This window comes from Mastacembelus armatus, chromosome 9, assembly GCF_900324485.2.
Source record: "Mastacembelus armatus chromosome 9, fMasArm1.2, whole genome shotgun sequence".
Classification (NCBI taxonomy): domain Eukaryota; kingdom Metazoa; phylum Chordata; class Actinopteri; order Synbranchiformes; family Mastacembelidae; genus Mastacembelus; species Mastacembelus armatus.
Window position 1 is genome coordinate 9,131,344 of NC_046641.1, and position 23,711 is coordinate 9,155,054.

The 23,711-nt window shown below is 40.0% G+C and overlaps 1 protein-coding gene across 10 annotated transcripts; it reads left to right on the forward strand.

Moving 5' to 3' along the window:
* The first annotated feature begins 935 nt into the window (after nucleotides 1-935).
* Nucleotides 936-23,438, forward strand: aak1a (AP2 associated kinase 1a). 10 transcript variants are annotated; one of them, XM_026321239.1, is made up of 20 exons: nucleotides 936-1,811; nucleotides 6,114-6,232; nucleotides 7,320-7,428; nucleotides 8,079-8,221; nucleotides 8,357-8,478; nucleotides 8,571-8,652; nucleotides 8,800-8,932; nucleotides 9,037-9,140; nucleotides 9,369-9,448; nucleotides 9,528-9,691; nucleotides 10,333-10,517; nucleotides 11,391-11,600; nucleotides 12,195-12,382; nucleotides 12,657-12,850; nucleotides 12,946-13,014; nucleotides 15,234-15,335; nucleotides 15,753-15,926; nucleotides 16,293-16,382; nucleotides 16,950-17,049; nucleotides 20,832-20,959. In XM_026321239.1, the coding sequence occupies exons 1-19, from the start codon at nucleotides 1,652-1,654 to the stop codon at nucleotides 17,042-17,044; spliced, it is 2,523 nt and encodes an 840-aa protein (XP_026177024.1). In that variant the 5' UTR covers nucleotides 936-1,651; the 3' UTR covers nucleotides 17,045-17,049; nucleotides 20,832-20,959. The 10 variants fall into 10 exon arrangements, with proteins under 10 accessions (XP_026177024.1, XP_026177026.1, XP_026177025.1 ...); XM_026321241.2 differs by lacking the exon at nucleotides 16,293-16,382 and having other exon boundaries at nucleotides 937-1,811; XM_026321240.1 differs by lacking the exons at nucleotides 16,950-17,049; nucleotides 20,832-20,959 and adding an exon at nucleotides 18,037-18,059 and having other exon boundaries at nucleotides 937-1,811.
* Nucleotides 23,439-23,711: the final 273 nt, after the last annotated feature.

The following is a 23,711-nucleotide window of genomic DNA, read 5'->3' on the forward strand; positions in this document are numbered from 1 at the left end:
ATCAATTCACAGTAGAGTTGCACGCAGTACAAAGTTAAACTTAGATATTAACTATTTGTGTACTCAAGGTTGACTACTCTTTTACCCAAAGTAGGCTATACTTAAAAATATATTTTTATAAACTAAAAAGTGGGCAAATTCAGTGTCTAGAAGTATTAAAATAGTAAATGAACTTAATGCATATATTTGGGAAATATACTTTAACCTTATGTTTACTTAATAAAATTAACTTTAAGTATAATTTTTTTGGGTAAGACACAGCTCAATATGTTCTACAAGCAGAAACACAATGGGATACAACAGCCAAATGTGTCAGAATTTCTGTTCTCATGTCATTTTCGCTGTTATAAATCCTGATTTTTCCATGGGAAGTGTCGCAGCTTGGTCCAGGATTGGGTGTACTGGACTATTATTTCTGAAGAATGGGGGCTGGTGTTGCCAGATTTGACATAAAAGAAACTGTTTTTCATCATTTTCATTTAAGATAAAAAAAATTTGTCCAACATTTATATTTGTCCAACATCTTTTTGCATTTTTGAAAAGTAGGCCTATGCTGTTTTCTACTTAACGAAAACATAAACAAGCCACATTCAGACACAAATTGGTGTAAATCTGGCACTAGGAGTGTTACAGCAGCCTGTCTTAACCATCCCCACCAGCTGTACATCAGTGCCACAGCTGCAGTAGATCTGATCTTGTCCATAAGCAGCAATAACAGTAACTTCATGTTGTGTTTAGAGCACAGGTCATCCACCTGCCTCTTCCACCTCACACCTAGGCCTATGTTTGTGACGTCTGAAAACCTCTAGCGTATATCCACATTGTCTGTAAGAGAAATCCGCCTTAATGGTACAAAGAATTGTCCAGATCATAAAAACCTGAAGAAATAGCTCACGTTAGCGGGAAACCGCCCAATCTGGCAACACGGGTGAGGCCGTGTGGTTTCTGCATTGGGCCACCTGTGGACTACAGTGAACTGACAGGAAGTCGTCGCTTATTTGACCAATCCCATCCAGCAGGACGGAGTCCGCAGAGGACCTGGACTCTGACAACCAGCACCCTCCTTGTTTGTAGCCTCGTTAGCTCTGTGACTGAGGCAGCGGGACGCACAAAGGCAGCGAAGCTCTGTCGATTTGACTGCGGTACAGACGACTGGAGCAGCCGGTGAACCAAGTGGTTAACATGTTGGGTGGACGACAGCAGCGGAGATGTGCAGCGAGCAGCCCTGCACCTTAAGGACCTACCTGGCTGCCAACTGACAGCAACTGTCAGCGCACCTGGCCGGGGAGCTAGCTAACAGCTAACAGGTGTTTTCGGGCTCTGGGACCGGCTTCTTTAGCCAGCCCGGGTAGTCTCGGGTTCACAGGGGAAAACGGTGACTTGCGTATGAACGCTGTATCTTATATTCTCAACAATATTTGACTCCGCCTGCTGTTCAAACCATGAGTTTGCAAAGGAGCGTCGATTTGACGTCCAGCTAGTTAGCTAGCATTTAGCCTGAAGCTAGCTGGCTGCATTCATTCAATTATAAAGCTGCTAAAACGCTAACACTAGCGTCTCGTCCAGCGGGGACTGGTACATCCAGACACATCTTGTCGCAGTACGCGTACAGATTTTGGTTGGATCGTGCTTTGGATAACATCAGGGGAAAATGAAGAAATTTTTTGATTCTCGTCGGGAGTTAGCGAGCTCAGGGCCTGGTTCCGGAGCCGCTGGAGGAGGCGCTGGTTCCGGCGGCGGTTGCAGCTTCATCGGACGGGTCTTTGCCATCGGACGACATCAGGTGACCGTCGAGGAAATTATCGCAGAAGGTGAGCTATGTGGCTTTCTGCTGTGAGGATTACATGTTTATCAGACAACCACTATGACCCGATCCATAGTCAGGAGTGGACCCCACTGTTTTGGGGATGTTCTTAAATAAATGGGTCTGTTATTTCTCCGATTACAGCCCAGCAAGAACACCAAACTACTAATACTGTGCTACTTATATTTTATGTTATTGATGGGGGTAAAACTGAACAAGACTGTCTCTTATGATCACCACAGGTAGCTCTTTTGATGGCATTTTATGCTACGCAGCCTTGCTCCAGACTTTTTTCTTTTGTGCCTGTGTTTTCTTGAAATGTGTGCAAATAAGGTGGGAAAAAGCTCACAAATATGTTAATTTAAAGGGTGTGTTATCCAATTATCAATTGTTCAGATTGTTTTGTCTTTACTTCAAGGCTGGGAGAAAGACATCATAACTGGATTTTCTACTGTGTTGTAAAGGACCAATGCCAAGCTGAGTCATCTGTCTCGATATTTACACAAGGAGTGACAAATCAGAAATGCAGATTTTAGATGCTCAGATGAATGTGACCTCCTGACAAGCAGGGGCCTTCAGGCCGCAGAGTATTTTGGGGACATACAGCTTTCTATATTAAAATAGTGTAAGTGATTTTATTCAAGGGCTAGAAATGATTTGTTTGAAACTGGTCCTAACTTTTAAGGTATTCTTTAGCAGAGCACGGTTAACCAGGCTTTGTGACAGAGGAAACCATGGTCATTTGTCTTTGCAATAAGAGTCTGCCTTACTTTGTTAGCTAAAAGCACCTGAAGCTAAATAATAGATGAAAGAAAACTGATTAATTAATCAGTAATATAGATGCAGCATCCACCGGGCCACACTGGGGCTTTATGAATGGGTTAGACATTTAATCTCAGTCCTACCCAGCACTGAGTTGTCAGTGGAAACCTTTGGTGGAAAATAAGGACATATTTCTGGTTTTCTTATCAGCTCTAGAAGAACTTTGGCCTTGATGCAGACATTCACTTCAGACAGGCACAATTCAGATTGGTAGTTGGTTATTTGGCCCCATGAACATGATTTTGCTTTGACAGCAAAATGAAAAGTCTTTCACTAATTTTTTTTTTTCCTACTCAGCATATTTCCTTTCTTCTGGTGTTGGACCTGCTGCTTACAGTGTGATTCCCCATTGTCACTAAACCTATTTATTCAGGTGGTTTTGGTTGTAGTCTGGGTTATTAATTTCTTTTAGCTGGCTGCTCAGTCATAACAGTTTTTTCTCTCTCCACTCGCCTTGTTGTCATTGTTGAACTATAGCTGTAATAAACACGCTTTTCGCGAAATACAGTCAGAGCATTCACAGGAACATGATATCCTGGCTTTTTGTATCTTACAGACTAGCGGTACACGCTAGACGTTAAGTCATTTTTCTAATATTTATTTTAGACATTTGGGCTAAGGGCAGATTACTGTCTTCAACGAGCTGTCATATGCTTTTCATAGTCGGCTTTCTTTTTTTATCAACAAAATGTGTTTTCTTGGGTTCATATCGAGTTACTGCTGGTAACATTAGCCTTGTCCTGCTGATGTTTGGAACACGTCGCTTTGTAACAGAGTCCACAGTTCCTGTGATTAGACAGCTCAACATGGCACTTCAGTGAGTCATTTCCTCCTCCAAAAACCTCAAATTTTCTATTAAAATAGTTTTATTTGTATTTATTTATTTATTTGTTTGTTTTTTATAACAAAGACTCAATATTCTATGCTAAGTTTGTCTCTGGTAGAGCTCAGTTGCTAGTATTTCATGCTTTTATTAGAAATTCTTGTAACATCACAATGTTTCTAAACAGTATATTAGATGCTAGGCCACATGTAAAGCCTAGCCTGGAAGCTTAGATGTTAGTTGTGTAAGTTCCATTACACAGATACACAGATTGAATATAATTTGTTTATAATGGACACATAACCTTTTGTTTTTTTTTTTCCAGCAGTGCCTGAAGGTGTATTTTTCCATGAACCTGTGTGCATATGGTGGAGTGTCATAATCCTGACAGTTACGTTAAGGGACAGTGGCTATTTGTAGACCACAGCTAAATGTTGCTTAAGAAGGCTACTAATCCTTCTGGTTTCTTACAGGAATCTAAGATTAGACTGTGCAAGACAACAGGGTTTCAGCTCTGTGAACTCTGATGGACCAAACACGTGCAGATCTGTGTCTTGTGTCAACAGTATTTCTCTTTATTCTGTAGTTTGAGCTACTTTGATATTGTCTTGCCTGAAGCCCACATATCAGACATGTTGCTGTGCTGTGTCTTAATAACCCTAATTACTCAGCTAGCTGGTGCCCTGTCAATGCCAAGTCTCTTAGGGCAGCACTGCGTTGCAGATTTTTGCACTTCATTGGAAAATTTTTAGTCACTGGAATCAGAGCTGATGACATCTATAAAATTATGATGTGTCATCATCCATGGTGGTGACCCATCTGTCCACCCCTGTCACTGACAGGACAGAGCACTGAAACGCATGATTTTGAAATAGTTTTTATTGTGTTTATTGGACCATTTAGACAAATCTCTTTTAAAAATGATTTATTTTTGCTGACTCCCATTGTTTTGTTTTTTTTGTTGTTTTTTTTTGTAATAACTCAATTTCTTTAAAACTACAGGCCACATTGATGTAGTGTATGGCGTTTAATCAGACATCACCTAGACTGATCACATGAAACAGTTCGTGGTTTAGTGATGCCTGCTGAATGAGTCGGTGCAGTGCTTAGAATTAACACAAGCAGTGAGAGAAAAAACCGTGAAGAGAGGAGCTGCTGTTGACAACAAAAAATAGGCGTTTACAGTGATAAAGCCAAATAAAAGCTGTTGTTGGTTCCTATCTTAAAGTCAATAGCATAATCCAGCCGTCCACATTTCACTGCAGTACAATCATGCTGTTTATTTTCCAGTAGTGCAGTCTACCGGAAACTAGAAAGCTGAGTAGCCGTGACGCGTGAACTTGAGTTGTAAATGATGCGTCAGTTGGGCTTTATTCGGTTCTGTTGAAAAATTAATTTGCTTTATTCAGCTATGTGGTTGTTAGTGGTTTCAGTTCCTATGGAGAGAACCATCATGTTGTTTTTCTTTTGAGTCAGCATAACTGTGACCAAAGGTGGGAATTCTCACACTTCCTCTATCCTTTGTCTGTTTCTTGCATCCTACCCTTCAGCATAACTGCTGACTCACAGGGTGCTGTTTTAAGCTTTTCTTCACCAGTATGCCAGGCAGCCCAGCACTGGGCCCATATTCCCTTTTAAGCACTCTTTTCCTCGTAATCATGGTAACTTAACATACATAGGCAAAGGTAGATTTTGACATCTGTTATAGTCAGAACACAGCTGAGGTATGTTTGGCTTGAAGGTACTTGTAGAAAAGAGAAATTATGGCATCTCATGTTGCTGTTGAAAATTCATGTACAGGTGTCTTTCTAGGTTACAATGACAGAGAACCACAAAATATCAACATCTGACAGTGACTGTAGTGAAAAGTGAAATGAACCAGTTGAAATATGATGTAAGACCAGTGGGTACAGCTGAGTACTCATCCTCCTCAAGTTATCACTGTTAATGCAGATTCTTAACACATTAGATGCTAGAGAAGAATTGAAATGAAGGATTTGTTGGCCCCGTTCTTTGTTAGTACTTTCCTGCAAACGTTGCATTATGTAGGTTTTTTGTTGAATCTTTAATCCAGTTCACCATATTTGTTTATGACAAAATTTTTGTTTTGGATTTCATTTATGCATAATATGTAATACATACTACAATCATTAATCTATTATTAGGCCTGAGCCCCCACCGAAGGTGAAGGCAAGGGACTATTATAATCACTCAATAGGCCAGGAGTGAATAAGCGGGTTAGGGGTAGCGTGGGGCATTGACCCGGACCCCGCCATGACGTAGGGATGCGCAAGAGCTTTTGAAAAATATGTAGGTTGTGGTTGTCGTGGTGACGGGGGCCTGGAAATCGTTAGGAATATTTACTATTACTATTACAATAGTGTTCTTGAGTTATTACAGGTTTGTATAAATCTTTCTATCTGCAAGGTTTATATTGACAGAGAGTAAGTAAATGAAATTTGGCCTGTGATTGTCAAAATTGGTACTGTTTTTTAACCAAGTCCATCCCTAAGCTTATATGGTGAAAAAGCAATTGTCACATTATATGGCATCCAAAAGTACAGTGGATATTTTGAAGTGGTTATTCTACATCACAGAATTACCTTTTGAAATTAATGTGTTTATTCTCTTTTTCTCATATTGTGCTTCTCTACTTATTTGCAGGAGGTTTTGCCATTGTTTTTTTGGTGCGGACTCATCAAGGTCTACGCTGTGCCCTAAAAAGGATGTATGTCAACAATGAACATGATCTGCAGGTCTGCAAACTTGAGATACAGATTATGGTGAGTAAGACAATCCAGTAACTGACTGTTGAGTGCAGCAATCAACATTTTCTCTTTGACAGTACTTGGAGATAGATTTGTACGGGCAATGTATGTTATTGTGCAAATCAAGTATTTTGATTTCTTTTCAACAGTTACAGTGCCTAGTAAGACTCACACCATAAGCCGCTCCTTATCGCTCTTTGCCCCTACCATCTCATCCTGTTTCCTAGCTACACTGTGAACTACAGGCACTGTTTTTGACTTTTAGCCACTAAGAGGTTTAGTGTGGCTGGTTGTTGGAAATTACTTCTTGCTGTTCAAATCGCTTCTCATAACCTTGGCTTGGTGGCAGGCAGGGATGGTTTATGGACTGTATTTTGACAACTTAGAGTTGAGACCCTAAAGTAACAAAGGCTGTAAGTAGCAGACTGTCATGGAGTGGGGATGTATAGCTGAGAGACAACATGTCCTCTTCCATTTGCACTTAAACTATCAAACAGTGTGTAAAATCTTAGTTATTGCACCTTTTAAAGTTGCATGTGTTGTGCTCACAGTCCGAGGTGGTGGAATTTACAGCATCAAGAAAATGTAGGTAGTGCCACATGCAGAGAAACATTGGACACTGAGTTGACATGGATGTAGTTGTTCTGATTTTCTGAACTTTGTATTCCTGAAGTCCTGCGTACTTGAACTACAAACAAATGCTCTATGATCCAGGAATAGTGGTGGTAACAGGAGCTCAGAGTTCGGATTGTAATTAATGCCTCCTTGTTATGTTGAATTGGCATTTTGCCATTTAAACTTTCTTGCCTGTCCATTTTCTAATTGGAGTCCTAACCATAAGTGAAGCGAACCAGCTCCTACAACCACACCCTTGGCGGCATTACTATCACTAGATGGTTATCATCATGCCTTCCAGAGTCTTAGCACAGAACTGGCATCTCTTTTTCTATATACAAATAGATTGAATAGTTACAAACATGTTGAACAATGTATTTTGTAATTTACTAGAAATACTAAGTGTATTTTTGGATACTAAATTCACTAAAAACTGTATCACCATTTGTTTTTTGTTGTTTCTCTTGCTCTGCATTTGTTTACACAGAGGGACCTAGTAGGCAACAAAAACATAGTTGGCTTCCTGGACTCCAGCATAACTGCAGTTGGATCTGGCGATGTGTGGGAAGTCCTAATCTTAATGGACTTCTGTCGAGGTAAATTGCTCCACCCCACATGCTCCACACAGCATCCTGTTTTGCTCAAAGGCAAATATTCTAATGGTAGCTGTCACGGTCAATAGAACGTCTGTTTCAGTGGATACATAACAGAGCAGTGTTATTTATAGAAAGTTAAAATATTTGCTGTGTAGCTGTTGAAGCTTCTGTAGAGTTAAAAGTGCAGAGAATTTTTTTTTGCCAACTTTAATTTAAAGTGAGCATGCCTACATATAAAAGTATTTAAAGCTATCTTTTGCTTCAAATAATAATAGTATTGCTGTGTTAAAATAGCCAATTACATTAACAAAACAATTCCCTGATCTTCATTGCAAGTTTGTTGAACTGTGAAAAGCAATACTGCAGTTGAGGAGGCATGAGACGGTTTTGTTGATTTGGACCCTGTCTAAAAGTAGTGTTAAACAAGTTGGATGGCCTCCTAAACTGGCTTTTTTAAACATATAAAAAACCAATTTGATAAATGTAAGGTGTTGTATTTATTGTGGATGTTAACAAAGTTGACCAGCCACATCATCCCTTTTTGTAACCTCCAAACAGCAAAATATGATTCAGGTATCCCAAGAACTGGAAAAAAAAGTGAAATATTAAGTAGTTCTTTGCTTATTTTTTGACCTATATATTTTATGTAGGTGGGCAGGTGGTTAACTTAATGAACCAGCGGTTACAGACAGGCTTCACTGAAGCCGAGGTGTTGCAAATCTTTTGTGACACATGTGAGGCTGTTGCACGACTCCACCAGTGCAAGGCTCCAATCATCCATCGAGATCTCAAGGCAAGTGTAATTAATTCCCTGTATGTGGCTAGGTAATTGATGACCACACTAATTACTCCAGAATAATTCATCGTCAAATTGTTTACGGCATGTACTATCAGTTCTCACAGGCCTCATCTTGTTTTCCTCATCTAGGTGGAGAATATTCTTCTGCATGACCGGGGACACTATGTGCTGTGTGATTTTGGAAGCGCCACTAACCGCTTTCAAAACCCTCAAACAGAGGGAGTGCCAGTAGTTGAGGAGGAAATCAAAAAGTATGTTTGTTTTTTTTTTTTTAAGATCTGTATACCTTCGATCCTGTCTCATAATAAACTTCTAAAGCTCATTAGTTTGCTCTCATCTCCAGGTACACTACTCTGTCATACCGTGCTCCAGAGATGGTCAACCTCTATGGTGGTAAGGTCATCACAACAAAGGCAGATATTTGGGTGAGACTGACTTTCATAAATGTTACCCAACAATACGATAAGGCTATGTTATTTCACTGTTATGACATCTGCAGTAGTAGTAGTAAGTAATGACGCATTAGATGCAGCCACATTTATATAAGTATGTTGGTTTTCTTGTCTGTATAGGCCATGGGTTGCCTACTTTATAAGCTGTGCTTTTTCACACTTCCTTTTGGGGAGAGCCAAGTAGCTATCTGTGATGGCAGCTTCACTATCCCAGACAACTCCCGCTATTCCCAGGACATGCACTGTCTCATTAGTGAGTCACCTTGTAAATACTAAATGAAGGACAGTTTACATTCTGTACATGTGCAGTCAAGTCTAAATATGATTCAAAATAAACATTGTTTCTTGACCTCTTAGGATACATGCTGGAGCCTGACCCAGATAATAGACCAGACATCTACCAAGTATCCTACTTTGCATTTAAACTGGCTAGACGAGAGTGTCCAGTTCCAAATGTACATGTAAGTCGGCATGGCAAGAGGATTTGGAAAAGTATGAGATGAAAATATTCTTTTGGGAAATATTCACAATTGTGTCAGCTACTTTTCAACCAAATTTCTGACTTCATGTGGAAAATTGTTTGACAATTGTGAGTTCATAAAAGCTGCAAATACATAGAGTGTAGCTGTGATGTAAAATAGTGTTTTAAAATTCTCCTTGATAAATTGGAAATTCTTTTACTGTTGTAGAATTTGCCCATTCCTGCAAAACTACCTGAGCCTGTCAGAGTCAGTGAAGCAGTGGCCAAAAAGACTCAAACCAAAGCCAGGTCAGTGTAAACATTAGAAGAAACTTTATCAGAAGAAACATTGCTGTTACTTGTCAGTTTAACTTGTTCCCTCCATCAGGCTCACAGATCCCATTCCTACCATGGAAACCTCAATTGCACCTCGACAACGGCCCAAGGCCGGTCAGTCTCAGCCCCAGCCAATATCAGGCATTCTCCCCATCCAACCAGCTCTCACCCCACGCAAGAGACCCAGTGTTCCTGCTGGAGCAGCCCAGGCCATAGGTAATAGTAGGTTTCTGATATTTCTTTACCTTGCATTGGACTCAGCTTACTGAATTGCTTAAGAGTTTGACTGTAAATCCTGTTAAAACTTTGTAATTCAATGGAAGCAATTAGCCCATTCTTTATAGACCATCAAATAATTTTTCTGAGACCTTCTAAATCCATGGTTGGCCGTCCATTCTTATGTTTTTTACATGCAGTTCTCTGAGTACCAGCGTACCAGCATGGCAGTTTGCTGGTACTCTAAGTAGATTTTCTGATATGAAGTGTATATGTAATGTAATAGGAAGCCAGGAATACTATAGAGGAGCAAAATTTGTATTTATTTAACTGAACTGTAATTACACTTATACACTTACCTTCCAATGCTCTAGAGCCCCAAAGTATCATTTTTTTACCAAATATTAGTACTTACTGATGAACCTTGTCTGTTATTTTTGGATAGCTCATACAGTGAAACCTGCATTTATACACCTGTAGAAACACATACACTTTTACATGTCAAGACTTAATGTCTTTCACGACTAGAAGAAAACAAGAATTTGTGCAGTTATTTGCAGAGATTGTGTGGGTCATCAGAGACGTGGTTCCATTTTTGAAAAATACAGTTTTGATATGAGAAATAATTATCTTCCTTTGAGGTGTCGGTGTCAGTGCCCCAGCTACTGCTGCTGTGCAACCTGCTCAACAGGCTCCTGCCACACAGGCTGCTCAGCAGCCAGTTCAGATGACCAACATGCAGCCACAGAGTGTACCACAGCATCACCAACTCCTCATGAAGCAGCAGCAAGCCTCAGCCTTCCTAAGCCCACAGAGTAACCAGCAGGTTGGTATCCTTGCAAAACAATTATGGAAGTATGGTTTAGGCACTGTGTGGGTATCTCACTCAAGAATATGGACAGAGGGTGTGTAACAGAGCGATTGAGGTGTAAAATAATTATAAACAAAATAAATATTTTGACTAATAGTCACAGGCATAGTACACAAGCGCATCTGGTTCCTAGAAATATTCTTGCAGTTGAAGATGTATGTATGTTGACCATTTGTGAAACAGATTTTACTTGTGATGCCCATTGTACCTGTGGTTGCAGCTGTATTTATTTTAATTAGTAGATCAGACATGTTTAATGTACCTACTCTTCTTCTACTCTGGCTTCAATTCACTATCCATGCAATAATTCACAGTGCAGTACTAAAAACATATTGATGTATTGAGCTGGTAATGAGTCATAATCTACAAACATGCTGTGGGCCAGTACATTTGTTTGACCATAGCAAAAGTTGTACTAAGGTTCAGTCAAGGTAAAATTGTGGATGAATTCTGACCATCACTGTGCGTTGTTTAGCAGTCCAAATCTGTACATTTTGGTTGCTGTGTTAATTGAAATCATCTTCAAGTTATAAGTCACTATATTGTTGGTTTTATTATACTATCGGCTCATTTGCAGTTCCTGAAAATTGTCACATCATCTTATCTCACCGTCCCACCTCTGTTACTCTCTTTCTTTATAGCTTTCTCTGTGGTTTTACTGTATTTTTGTTCATTTCTCTTGTGTGCTGGCTAAAACACTGACAATTGTGCTATTGAAGTTTACTATATTTGTCAAAGAGCAAGAAAAATCATGACGAAAACAATTAACTGGACCAAAGTTTGACATGGAGCCTTGCTTATGATTGGTTGTGTGGTATTCCTACGTAGCATCAACTGGTACAGAGCTTCCACCAGCAGCAGCAACAACAAACAGCATCTCGTGCATCAACCGTGCTGCAGTCCAAAGTTAAACCTGTTCCTCCAGTTGTTACCCAGCAGCTGCAACACCAGCAGCAGCTGGTAGACCATGAGGCAATGGCTCCGTATCTCACACCTATCCCTGAGTCTGCAGTCACTGATCCTGCAGCTGACCCAGAGGTCGTGGTAACATCCTACTTCTGCTGCCGTCTGCTGCTCTTTGGGTTGGGGTAGAATATTGTCTTGTCTCCAGTTTATTCAGATCATTACTCTTTTCTTCTTTTTCGGAGGTAGAAATGCAACAGTGGTCTGGGAATATAATGAATTTGGTGTGTTTCTGCTCTTTAGCTCGAAGCTTTAATGATGTCTTTATTAGAATAACACAATTTCATTGTCACATAGATACTCTGTAAATCCAGTTATAACCAAATGATTTACTTTTGCACCCTTTGTTGCTCCTATCGTCTATCTCCCATCTAAAATATGTATCTATTGTACATATTTTCAATTAACTCAAATGATGAGGGGCATCTATTCCTGTGTAATCTCTTACTTTCTTAACAATTTCTTCCATAATTGTTTGCTTTGTTTTCATGAAGCTTTTTTTTTTTTTTTTTTTTTAGAGCAGTTTATGATCTTCAAATTTCTTTCCCAGTTGGTCTTGCTTGGTCTTATGTTTGGGGGTCTAATGTGTTTGATTCTTAGCCTCTCTCTGTGTTAGCATGGATTTCCCCCCTAATTTTGCACTTCTGTATTTATATCTTCTCATTACAGGCGTCTGGCCGAGGGATGCACAAAGTCAGCTCCCTGACACCCCCGTCATCACCAAAAATGGCTCCTAAGACTGGCCACAGGCGTATCCTGAGTGATGTCACCCACAGTGCTGTGTTCGGGGTCCCTGTTAGCAAGTCCACACAATTACTTCAGGCAGCCGCAGCTGAGGCCAGCCTCAACAAGTCCAAGTGAGTAGAATGAGTTCCCTTCAGTGATCTGAGGATGAACTGCCCTTTCATGGCACTGAGCGGGCTCAGAACCCTGATAGACAGTTCATTCATACAGCAACCCAAAGGAAGATAAGAAACCTGTTTACACCCCAAAGAATCACTCATTTCAGTCTTAAATAACTCTCTTCACTTAGTGTCATTTGCAGTTATCAGTAGCCCACAGTAGTATTCACAGACTTAACAGTCATGATCATATTTCACTTACCCTTGTTTACATTTCTGTGTACTGCAGATCAGCCAGCACGACACCTTCTGGCTCTCCCTGCTCGTCACAGCAGAGTGTGTACCACCCAGGTGATACTGACACCCCGTCAGCCCTTATTCCACCCAACACTCAGCCCAGCTGGAACCCCTTTGGGGATGATAATTTCTCCAAGCTAACAGCGGAGGAGCTGCTTAACAAAGACTTTGCAAAGCTAGCTGAGAGTAGGTTCCATTTGTTCACTGCATATGTACAGATGCAGTATTGATAAATAGCTATGTGAATTAAAAATAATTGTTGCTTTGCTGCATGTACACAGCTGCTGCATTAGGGGATAAGGTCACAGGCGCCAGTGAAAATCTCATTCCAGGGCTCAATGCTTTTCCAGGTAAGGCTTTGTTTAATTCTTCTCAGTAGTCTCAGTGCTTTGCATGCTATCTTTCCCATGAGGCGTCTCTTTGAATGGTATCAGGCATCAAGTGGACATTTCTCTCAATATCTACATTGTCTTTTTTTTATGTTACTGTCTCAAATTTCTGAAGTTCTCATAAATTTAACTTATTTATTTCTCTATACTGTAGTCCTAGTGGAACTTTTCTTTTACTCTTCATACTCTTACTTTCCTTTATTTTCTCTCTTTCATCTTTATTCAATGTCAATGATAAGTTGAAAGATCTGCAGATATCATGAGTGCAGGTTCAGCTCTGTTTACTGTCCCAGATCCTTTTAATACCCTCTCATTCTCTGACACCACAGGTAATTTTCTTTTCTTCAACACGACACATGAATAAACTGTACCTTTGATTGTTTAAGGCCTTGGGGTCAAAAACAAATATATTTTTAGAGCAATGAGTCACTTTTTCATTTACTGAGGTAGTTTCCTGGATATCACACTTCCCAGGGGTTAGTTTATGAGTACAAGGTTTGTGCACAGTCCTATCTTGTTGACATAGCAAGCAGCCTCACAGTAGCTCCTTGTCAGCTTTCATGAAAAGAGACCGTAGCTGCTGCTACATCTCATCTCATTTACAGAGCTGTCCTTTTGCAGTTGCCTGGTAACGCACAGGGCAAATTCTCCTTTGTTAATTGGATTGCCTTTCTGCTGGAAGAGCTTTGCTTACCAGTGCTTCTAAAATCAAGAAAACGTTAAGCTGCCTGTCTTGATAAAATGATGACATGATATATGTTTTCATCAGTTTAGTTTTTAGCTCTTTTGGACGTGCATGCTTTCTTCACCATGTAACCTCCTTTGGGTTGTTGCTGTTCAAGGCCTCGACTGAAAGGATGAAAATGTTGATGCTATTACATAATCTGGGTGTGGTTAATCACCTTTACCCAGTTTAAACTATCTCTTTGACTCTCTGTATCACTCATGCAAGCAAACACTGAAGTAGAGGGCCATATTGAGCAGCATTTCAAATAAGCATTTTAATCACTTGTTCTTCATTGGCTTAAGTGGAAAAGTTGATTTAAAAAAAAAAAAAAAACTTTTCAGCAGTTTTGGGTCTTTCCTATAGTGAAAGGGGCAAAAGGTCACATCTGCTGTGCCATTTTCTGAGTCAACACATTCCTTGTCTAAGGCCCCCGCCCCACCCCATTTTGCCCCATAGCAGTTTTCTGTAAGTATGGACTGTAGTGAAATGTGTGTAGTGTGATGTTTCATGCATGGACTGTATTTCAACTTAAGAAAATTAGTAATTAATTACTAATAGTTGATTTAAGGTCTAGGCTTTTCCTGTGAAAATCTTTTGCTGTGCTGACTTGTTGCACTGGTCCCAAAATGAGTTGAGAGCACTGGCATGTGGACAGAATCTATTCAATGGGGCAATCTATGTCCAGTGTGGAGAAGCTCGCTGGTTGCTATGGCTTAATAATAGGCATTTGTCCTTCAAAACATAGAATTTCCACTAACTCATTTTGTATATCTGCATGGTGGGCAGAACTCATACGCCTCATTTTCATAACATTATGTCTTTATTGACTTGACTTCTGTTGACCTGATTTTTGAGTCACGTGAATGCAAGAGTACTTTTTAAAGTTGACATGATTAACTGCATCCAAACATGTTTTTTGCAGGCTAAACATATTTGGGGCCTGAAATGTAGGCAGTTTCATATCTGCTATGTTATTAAACTCTAATTATCCTTGTTGCTAGAGATCTCTTTGGTTTCTCTGCTCCCTATTTTTATGTTTGCAATATTTTGCTTTCTTGCAATCTGTCCATTATTTCTCTCCCATCTTTTTCTGGCTCACTCACAGAGAAGCTGATTGAGTGACCAAATTCCCTGAAAATTCTCTGATGCCCCTTGACCTCTTAACCCTGGGTTACCCCTAGAGTAGTTCTGCAGAGGTCTACACCATTTGGTACTAGCTTTGTTCTTGTCCCCTGCGTTGCCCCAAAGTCCACCATCTGCTCTGTATGCATCTTTCTTATCTTCCTTCTCCTTTTTCACTTATGTGGTCAGGAAGTCAAAAGTCAAACAGACCCAGTAGGAAAAGGATTTAAAAAGCAATCATCCACTTTATTCCTACTAAGGTAACCTTTTACATTAAAAATAATTTATTTGCATCATCTCTGTTGTTTGCCACCTTCCTGTCTCCATGTAGCAAAGGCAGAGGTGTGTGTGGATTCATTAATTCCTGGTTTGGAAGCCCCCCAGGTACAGCAACATTCAGCTCAGCCAGAGCTCCTCCCATCCGGCATGGCAGGTTAGCATCCTGGAGCACAGGATAGGAAATCTTAAGAAAATTCTTTGCAGTATTTTTACTACAAATGGTTTAGTCCTGCTTGTGTGCAGCTCAGTGATATGAACCATGACACTGAGGTCTTCTAGGATGTGACTGTTGAATAAGAGCATTGACAGATTGTTCATTATCTTTGCTAACCTTTCCCAAGATCCACATTTTCCTTCAATGATCAGAATTAACATGTAGTTTTTGGACTCAGGTCCTGCTCATGGCTTAGCAGCTTGTTTTATACCTTGTTTACTATATTTTTGAGGGCAATGTTTTTGAGATAAAACTTAGAACTGTCTTACTAACAAAATGCATCTTCCTTTTTAAACTAACAGCCCTATTTTTGTTTTTTCCTCCTTTTCCCTTTGGCTTTTCTGCACCCTCTCTCAGAATCTCTCACTGGGGAGGACTCCCTGCTGGGTTGCGATCTGTTATCTCATACTTCTCCTCATGGAAATCAGTCTGTTTCTGCTCTCCCTGCTCCCTCCTCCTGCTCCTCTGCTCCTCCTGGCTCTGGGTCTTTATCCTATCTGGAGGAGCTGCCGCCTGCTCAGAAGGCTTCTGGTAAGACCTCCCCTTTGCAACATCACCCAGCTAGTCTTACATCAGCTGGGTGTTTAGGCCTGTGAAACCATCACAGACCACAGATCACTCTCAAAATAGGAGGTCCTTTTCAAACAGAGGACACAAAAACTTACACATTGTATTGAATTAACTTATACATTAAATGACAGCATCAACAGACCCTTAGCTTATTTTGTAAAAGAACCAAAAGCCACCCAGAATGCATGGCTTTTAAATGCTGTGACTGTACTGGCTCCCATCTGTTTTTAATCTCCATGCATCCTCCTTTTATTTTGTTCTTTTCTTTGGCTGAGTTAACTTCTTTCCCCTTGCATCGTTCCTACACTTCCTCTTCCTTCATCGCAGACTCTGCTTTCCTCATGTCGTGTGAGGAGAAGAGCAATGACGACGAGTTTGACCCTATTCCTGTGCTCATCTCCAAAAACTCAAATCAAGGTAAGGTTAACAGAACTTTGAGATGAGCACGCACACCTGCTGAAGCCCAGACTATGAGCCACGAAGATGTTTGACTCAGCCCTTAGTTTTGTTGCCATAGCTTCTTCCTGAGACTGCTGATATGAGAAGTCTTGTATGGGTGTGCTTGTCACATTAAAGCTGTTTAATCCCATCAAGCTCTCATTAGTCATCTTTCTCTCCTTTGTTTCTAATGTTAACATGCCAGTGCTTCTCCACCTTGCAGCTGTTTGGCTCTTTGTAGATTATCTTGAAAGTCTCCTCATGTTAGAATGGCATTCCCGTACTCTCCCCCTGTAATGATGCAGCTGTACAAAAATGATCCCAGCTCACTCTCTGCCTGTTTCTCTTTCTCCTTCTGCCCCTGTTCATGCACCTCTCTGGCCCCATTCATGCTTCTATCCTTTTCCCTCATCCACATCAACTCTTTGCTCTTAATTTCTCCATACAATCTACATCAATATTACTCATTCTTCTGCTTGTCTTTCATAATCTCCCCTGGCTCTTCCATGTCTATCTCTGTCTCTCTCTCTTTCTGGCATGTTTCAGGTGGTCACTCGCGCAACAACAGTGGCAGTTCAGAGTCCAGCATCCCCAACTTGGCCCGCTCCCTTCTGCTGGTGGATCAGCTCATCGACCTCTAGAGGGGGTGGGAGAGGTCGAAGGGGCAGTGTGCAATCCTAACAAAGGGACGGGGGGAGGGTGGGGGATAGAGATGGTGAAACTGAGGCACTTAATGTAGCACCTTATGAAATGAAAAGGAGGAGCCAGCATTGATTGGTTCAGTGGAACCGTTGTCTTTACATGCCTCCTTTGCCTCAACTCCATCTCTAGTTGCCTGATAAGCTGGTTTCATGTATCTCTGCTGGCCTTTGACATTCCCATGCTGGTAATCTTTTCATTAATGCCTGAGCATATCGTCTGCTTCTGTCCCAGCTTCACTTTGGTTTCACATGCTTTCTTACGTGCGCTTGTATCTGTCATTGAGTGCACTGTCCTAGTGGTCAACTTTCATCGTATGCATGTGAAAGTGCTTATTCACGGCTACATTTTGTTCACTTTGTGTACTTGCTTTGTGGTTTTTGTTTTTGTTTTTTTTTTTTGTTTGTTTTTAACAAGCCACCTTCAAGCATGATCAATTGTCAGGGGTCTGTCTAAAGAATAAGGAGTGAAAAAGCTGCAGACCTCCTAATTTGATGCACCTTGACCTAAACTATTTATCAAACAAGATACACCCTGAGTGAGCCACTGACCAGCTTTGGGCCGTCTTTGTAGATTTCTCAAACTGTGGCTGGTGTGTGAGGAGAATTAGCCTGCCTTCTTCAGACATTTTGTTTGGGTATGATCTCAGTGCGTAATGTGCTATCTGAGCAGTTCTGTGCTACTATTCCCATATAGATCAGTAACCGTGTTTTCTAAACTTACTACATTTATTACACTTCATAAATGTCAGCACAACTGTATATGCCACCACTTGATTTCTTCAAGCCCTCAATTGGGTGACGTCAGTGTTAACCTGGCTGATTAATTCAGCTCCATTGCCACGGTGGGATTATTTTCCTTGTCAGCTTTATCTACAACATATAGTAAGACATAGTAGGTGTGCGTTTTATAATTGCATTTTTTTTATTTTCAGGGTCATGAACTGACCATTATATCTTTGCTTTCCTTGAAAGGTAAGCGCAGCAGAAATAAAAGGGAATTTAATTATGTGACCTGTAGGCATACCAAAGCTAAAGGGGAGGTTTTATTTATCATGCTATGTTTGTCATGTGTTGGTCTGCTCTCAGGGTTAGTGAAAATGAGTTGATTATTTTATTTTTTTTTTTTAAGCAGCACACCGCTGTTACAGAAAGGGAGGTACAGCACAGCTATTTTGTGTAGGAACTGTACTAAAAAACAAGCTTTAGATGAAAATCTCCTTCTCCCACTGACGCCTTCTCTGTCTTATCTAGCCAGTCTATTCATACCATACACCTTGAAATCATTTGCCCAACCTCACATTTCAGTTAGAGGAGCAATTCAGAAAACTTTCTCTGTATGTACATAAAATCACTGTTCATTTATTCTCTAATGGCTAAAGTAGATTTTTTTAGTGTGTAATATTCAGTGCCGTTTCATCTATCATCCTGTGAATAAATGTGACTATTATTGATAGAGCTTTAGAATGAATGTATGAACTGAGTATATGTCCAATTTATAAGGATATATAGATACAAAACCTGTGTATGGAACTGTATTTAAAAGTGCAAAGTCCCCGTCTTTTCTCTCATTCATGTCAAGCATTCAGCTTGTGCTCTTGTTTTCAGCATCATCATCAATACATGAGACAAAGTGCTTATGACTTACCTGACTGGGTAGTATTTTTAGCTCTTCATGCTGCACTGGTACTTGTAAGTTGCAGTATATTACTGGAATACATTTTATCAAACAGAGAGCAAAGCAGAGCCAATGATGGGATTTACTTCCTGATAACTCTGTAGCACCCTCCGCCTCTCACAGTCATTTTGTTTAAGGCTTTTATGACTTGAAAAACAGCTGTATAAGTTGTATTACTATATATATGATTACAATCACTATAACTGACTTACCATTAAATATTTTATATCAACAGTCCCCAATATGTTACCTTTAATTTTTTATTTTTTTTTCTCAAGCCAAGGAAAGTGCATTATAAGTCTCTTGAGGGCCAGTATCACCTTAGATATGTACATACAAACAGAAAACAGGTTAAACAAGGGGACATAAATATTTTTTTCTTCTCCTATGACGTATTGTATATGTTAGTCACAGACATCATCAGTACTATAAAAATCAGTATAGATAAATAAACTGCTTTCTCTTTCTCTCCGTCTAATGTTCAGTTAAGTCATTTGCATTTTTGTGGCTAATCTATGCAATCCTTCAATAACGCTTCATGTTCTCCTGAGACACTACAGTGCTGTGTAGAGTTCTAGCCTTGGTCGTAGAGTTTTGCTTGTGTTGCTGTGTGAAGCTGAAGTATTTACTGGACTTTGAAATGGTAAAATATGTAAGAATTACTTTGGTTATAGCAACATTTTGGATATGAACTGGCTGTAGGTGTCCATATGTCAGAGAAGGGTCATTATTGAGTGTATGCTTCTATTTTTATGAATTAAGGTTCAAGAAGAGATACTGAATAAAGATCATTGGTGTGGATGTAAAGTAAGCCTCTTTGGGTCATATTATTTGGTTTATATTTTAAAGAGCAAAGGAGCCTGTTGACTTATTTTTGTTTACCTTTGTTGACAGGTTGTTTATGTCAGTGAGATTGCAGATACTGTGACTATACGGTATTTCTGCTCAGACTTTAGTATTTATTTATGTATTTAGTATTTGCCTTGCAACATTAAAATATATATAAAGCATATTAAACTTTTAGTACAAACATCTTCCGACACATCCCAATAACCTGCATAGTCCGTGTGAGTCGTTTTCTGTGATTTTTAAGAAAACAGTCAGTGTTTTCTAGGTTTTCATTTCTATAAATCTTTCTTGTCAAGTGCTGTGCTTCCTAGATTTTGGTAAATGTGTATTTCAAAAATCACTTGGTTCACTGTGTCCCTTTGTGATTCCAGGCCAGAAAATGTTTAACAAAAAAAGAAAAGCTTTAGATACTGAGTTGTGTTTCTGCTTGTTAGATTGTGTAGACTAGATTAGACTGTAAGGCTCGGTTGTAAGGAACGGAAAACTCTTACTGTACAATTACAGGATCAGTCTGACAGTTAATTTTTGGTAGTGGGCTTGTTCTGGAAAAGTGTACTATATCAGAAATGGGTTGTGAGCGGTTTAAAGTAGGTGAGTTGTGAGGTAAATAAAGCAAAAAAAATGTTTTCCTTTAATTGCTGCAACTAATATCTTCCCAAGAGCTGCCAGTTAACAGCTGCTGACAACACTGCTGAGGTAAGACTGATCTGTCGCAAACCTGTCTGTCCTTAACCACTACTGTGTTTGCCATGCTGGCCCTTTGTCCTTGTTTCCACAGACCTACTGACTGTCTGAGCTCCTTCTACCTCAACACATGCAATTCTGACTCAAAAGCATAGTTTTCTCCTAACATGAGGTGCTGTTTTAAAAGTTGAGGGTGTTGTGCAGCTGTTCTGAGACCAATTTGTGGAAACAAGGTTATTTGTTGTAATAGTAGAATTGGCAGTTATGTCTGTCTCGTGACTTGTTCTGAGTAGAATCTGTCTGTAATGTAGTTTTGTGCTGGTTCCTCACTGTCAGGTTGTTGTCTTTGATCCGTGGTTTTTAGATTTTAGAGATGATCTTGGTTGATCATGTGTAAGATTTGTTGGTTTGGTAGACAAGTGGGCAACTTAACATCAGATGGCAGAGTTTCTTTGTACTGACACTTTTTACAGTTTAATGTTGTTCAGCTCTGACATGTTTTTTCTTTCTTTTACACAGGTCTGCAAGGGGAGAGCAGTAGCTACTCTGTGCTTGTGGACGGACAAGATACTGAACCTCCGGAAGGGGATTCTCAAACAAATGGGAGCTGCGTTCACTCCAGCGATGAAGACGAGGAGAAAGAAGCCCAGAAGGATGAGCAGCAAATCGGGGAAGCCATTGAGAATCAGGCAGAGTCAGCCCATGACTGCAGCGGTTCCAGACCTTTGCTGCTGGACTCAGAGGATGAAGAAGAGCAAGGATCTCAGTTAGCGCTCCATTCATCACCAACACAGCCATCTAATACTTTCCATCAACCTACCCCTAGCACCTATGCCCTGAATCATTCCCAGCATGTACATGAACCAGCAAAGGGGACAGATGTCAGTGCAGATGTCTTCTCTAAAGCCCCCTTTCAGATTGCACAAGAAGATGCAAGCGATGTCTTTGCTAATGCACCCTTTCCACGTGCACCCCTTGCAGCTCAGCAGCAGCTTGATGTATTCTCTCAGGCACCCTTTGGAAAAAGAAAGGAGGCTCCAGGACCTCAGCCCAAGATTTCACTCCCTCATGCCACTGGAAGTCATGCTGTAACCCCTGATCAATGTGTGCTGGGACAAGCTACCCCACAACCATTCCGCCCTCAAGCTTTGGCCAAATATTCCCGACACTTTGAGGGACCTGTGTCCCAGCAGCCAGTAGCAGCTCACAGAGTAGTGTCTAGTGTGAGCAGGCAAGCCACTGTGGCATCAGTGCCTGTTGGAGCTTTGCCCTCATGGACCTCAGAAGTGAGCCCTGTAGACCCGTTTGTTTCTGCACCCTTTCACCTCAAGGCCCCACAAGAAAAGCCCTGAATGCACAGAGGTCAGGGTGGTGGGTACCAATGCAACTGAATTATGCAATCTATGGCAGGCGTACTGCATGCTGTCACCAGCACTGCAGCTGGACTGCAGGCTTGCATGAATCTCATGCTTAACAGGCTCCAATTAGATCTGATAGTGCAGGGTTATCTATACACTTGAATGCTCCGTTAAGAGTAAGAACAGACATCATTCCCAGACTCCTTGTCACTGTTTATTTTCCTGTCTCATCCTTTTATCTTTCAAATTGCCTTCATTGTTTTGGTACTTCCATCTATTCAAAGATGACATGGTGGTCAAGCATTTGATTGATTCCTTGCCTACCTCAGTTACTTTTTGTCAGCACTAAAATACCTGTACATCAGAGCTTTACTGTGAAACTATGATCTGATAACGCCTCATTCCTCCATATTAGTTGTCAGAAAGGACAGATTCAGTTTGAAACACAGGATCATAACTTCACAGAAGCTTGAAAGAGGTAAAGACTTTATAGCACTACTAGTGAATGAAACAGACAACACTTGTGAGCATCTTGTGACAAGGTATTTCAGAGGAATTCATCTGTAATTCCACAGACAAGAAATTTATAAATGGCCTTACAATTATGCCTTCCTCTGGTTCCTCTGGTTGTTTTGCTTGACAGTCTATCAAGCAGATGCTGAATAGTAATGCACAGACATTTCAAGGATAACATTTGTTCATATGAAATGTACTTTTTTTTTTTTTTTTGTTTGATTTAAAATGTTTGCATTTGTTAGTGTGTATCATGATTGTGGTCACTGTCCTGTCTGTCTAAAAGGAACAGGTTACCGGTGTTTGTTCCATGTAATGTATGAACTCTATATAAATATTAGGCAGAGAAATTCCATTATTTTAGTTTCTCTTATATAGGTGTAGAAGATTATTTATGTGTTTGTCATTACTGCACAGGATATTTCTGAAGCCTTACACTCTTACAGTACTTCTCTCCTGTCGCATCAAACAATATAATTCACGTTTCCTTTTGTGCCCTCCTGAAAATCTGCTGCGTTGACATCATATCATTGCACTTGCATTCAGCACCAAATACAGTACAGTTACGTACAACTTCCCTCTGCTGTCTGCAGTATGCACCAAGATTTCCATCCAACTCTTTAATGCATCTCTATCAGTTCCAAATGTGTACTAACTGTGAGTCACACTTACGAACAACTGAAGTGAAAACGTTAACTGCAAGTTTTAAAAAGTGCTTTCCTGCAGTCACAAGTATCTACAGCACATATGCTCAGCCGTTCCAGCCAGGGATTGTAATATTAGTGTCTTGTGAGTGAGATCTTGAATGGTGATTGATTGATGACATTTGTTTTGATTTTATTTCCATTGCCATTTGGAAATAGTTTATTGTCTTTGAGCTTTGTAAAGCATGGACCACTTTTTGGTTCCTACCTTGGCACTTTTACAAAAGAGCATCCAACATGTTTCAACCCAAAGTTTAAATCATGTATTCTTCTGTTGCAATGTAAAATCCTTTGTTTCCTTTCCTTTTTGAAGTGTACAATCTTTTTATAAATGCTCACTGTTTTCACCCTACTTGTATACATGAAGGTTGCACATAAGACACAGTCAGGGTTCTCTAAGAAGGTTTCTGGATTGTAACACAGGTGTAAAGTTTATTTTGACCCAGTGTTGTGTAAGAAATCTGGGAGATTTAACAGTTTATGATGCTTTTGGACAAAAAGAAAATCAAATAAATAAAAATACAATAAAATAAATCAAAAAACTCAAAATACTCGTTCTGCTGCACAGCCTGCCTTTGAAAACTATGTTGTAAGTCATTAAAAAATTAAATGAAATGTAAATCAAGTTTTTTGTGTTTCCAGTTATTTAGTTATTAGTTATTTCAGTTTTGGATGTAAGTTGGTACATTTACTCAAGTACCATGTTTTAGCCTATTTCAGTAGTGTCAAAACCCTTGCAGATTTAATATCGTGTTCAACACAATATATATTTATTTGACAGTTTTATATTTTACAAAATCTCTGCTGCAGCATTAAAATGTTTA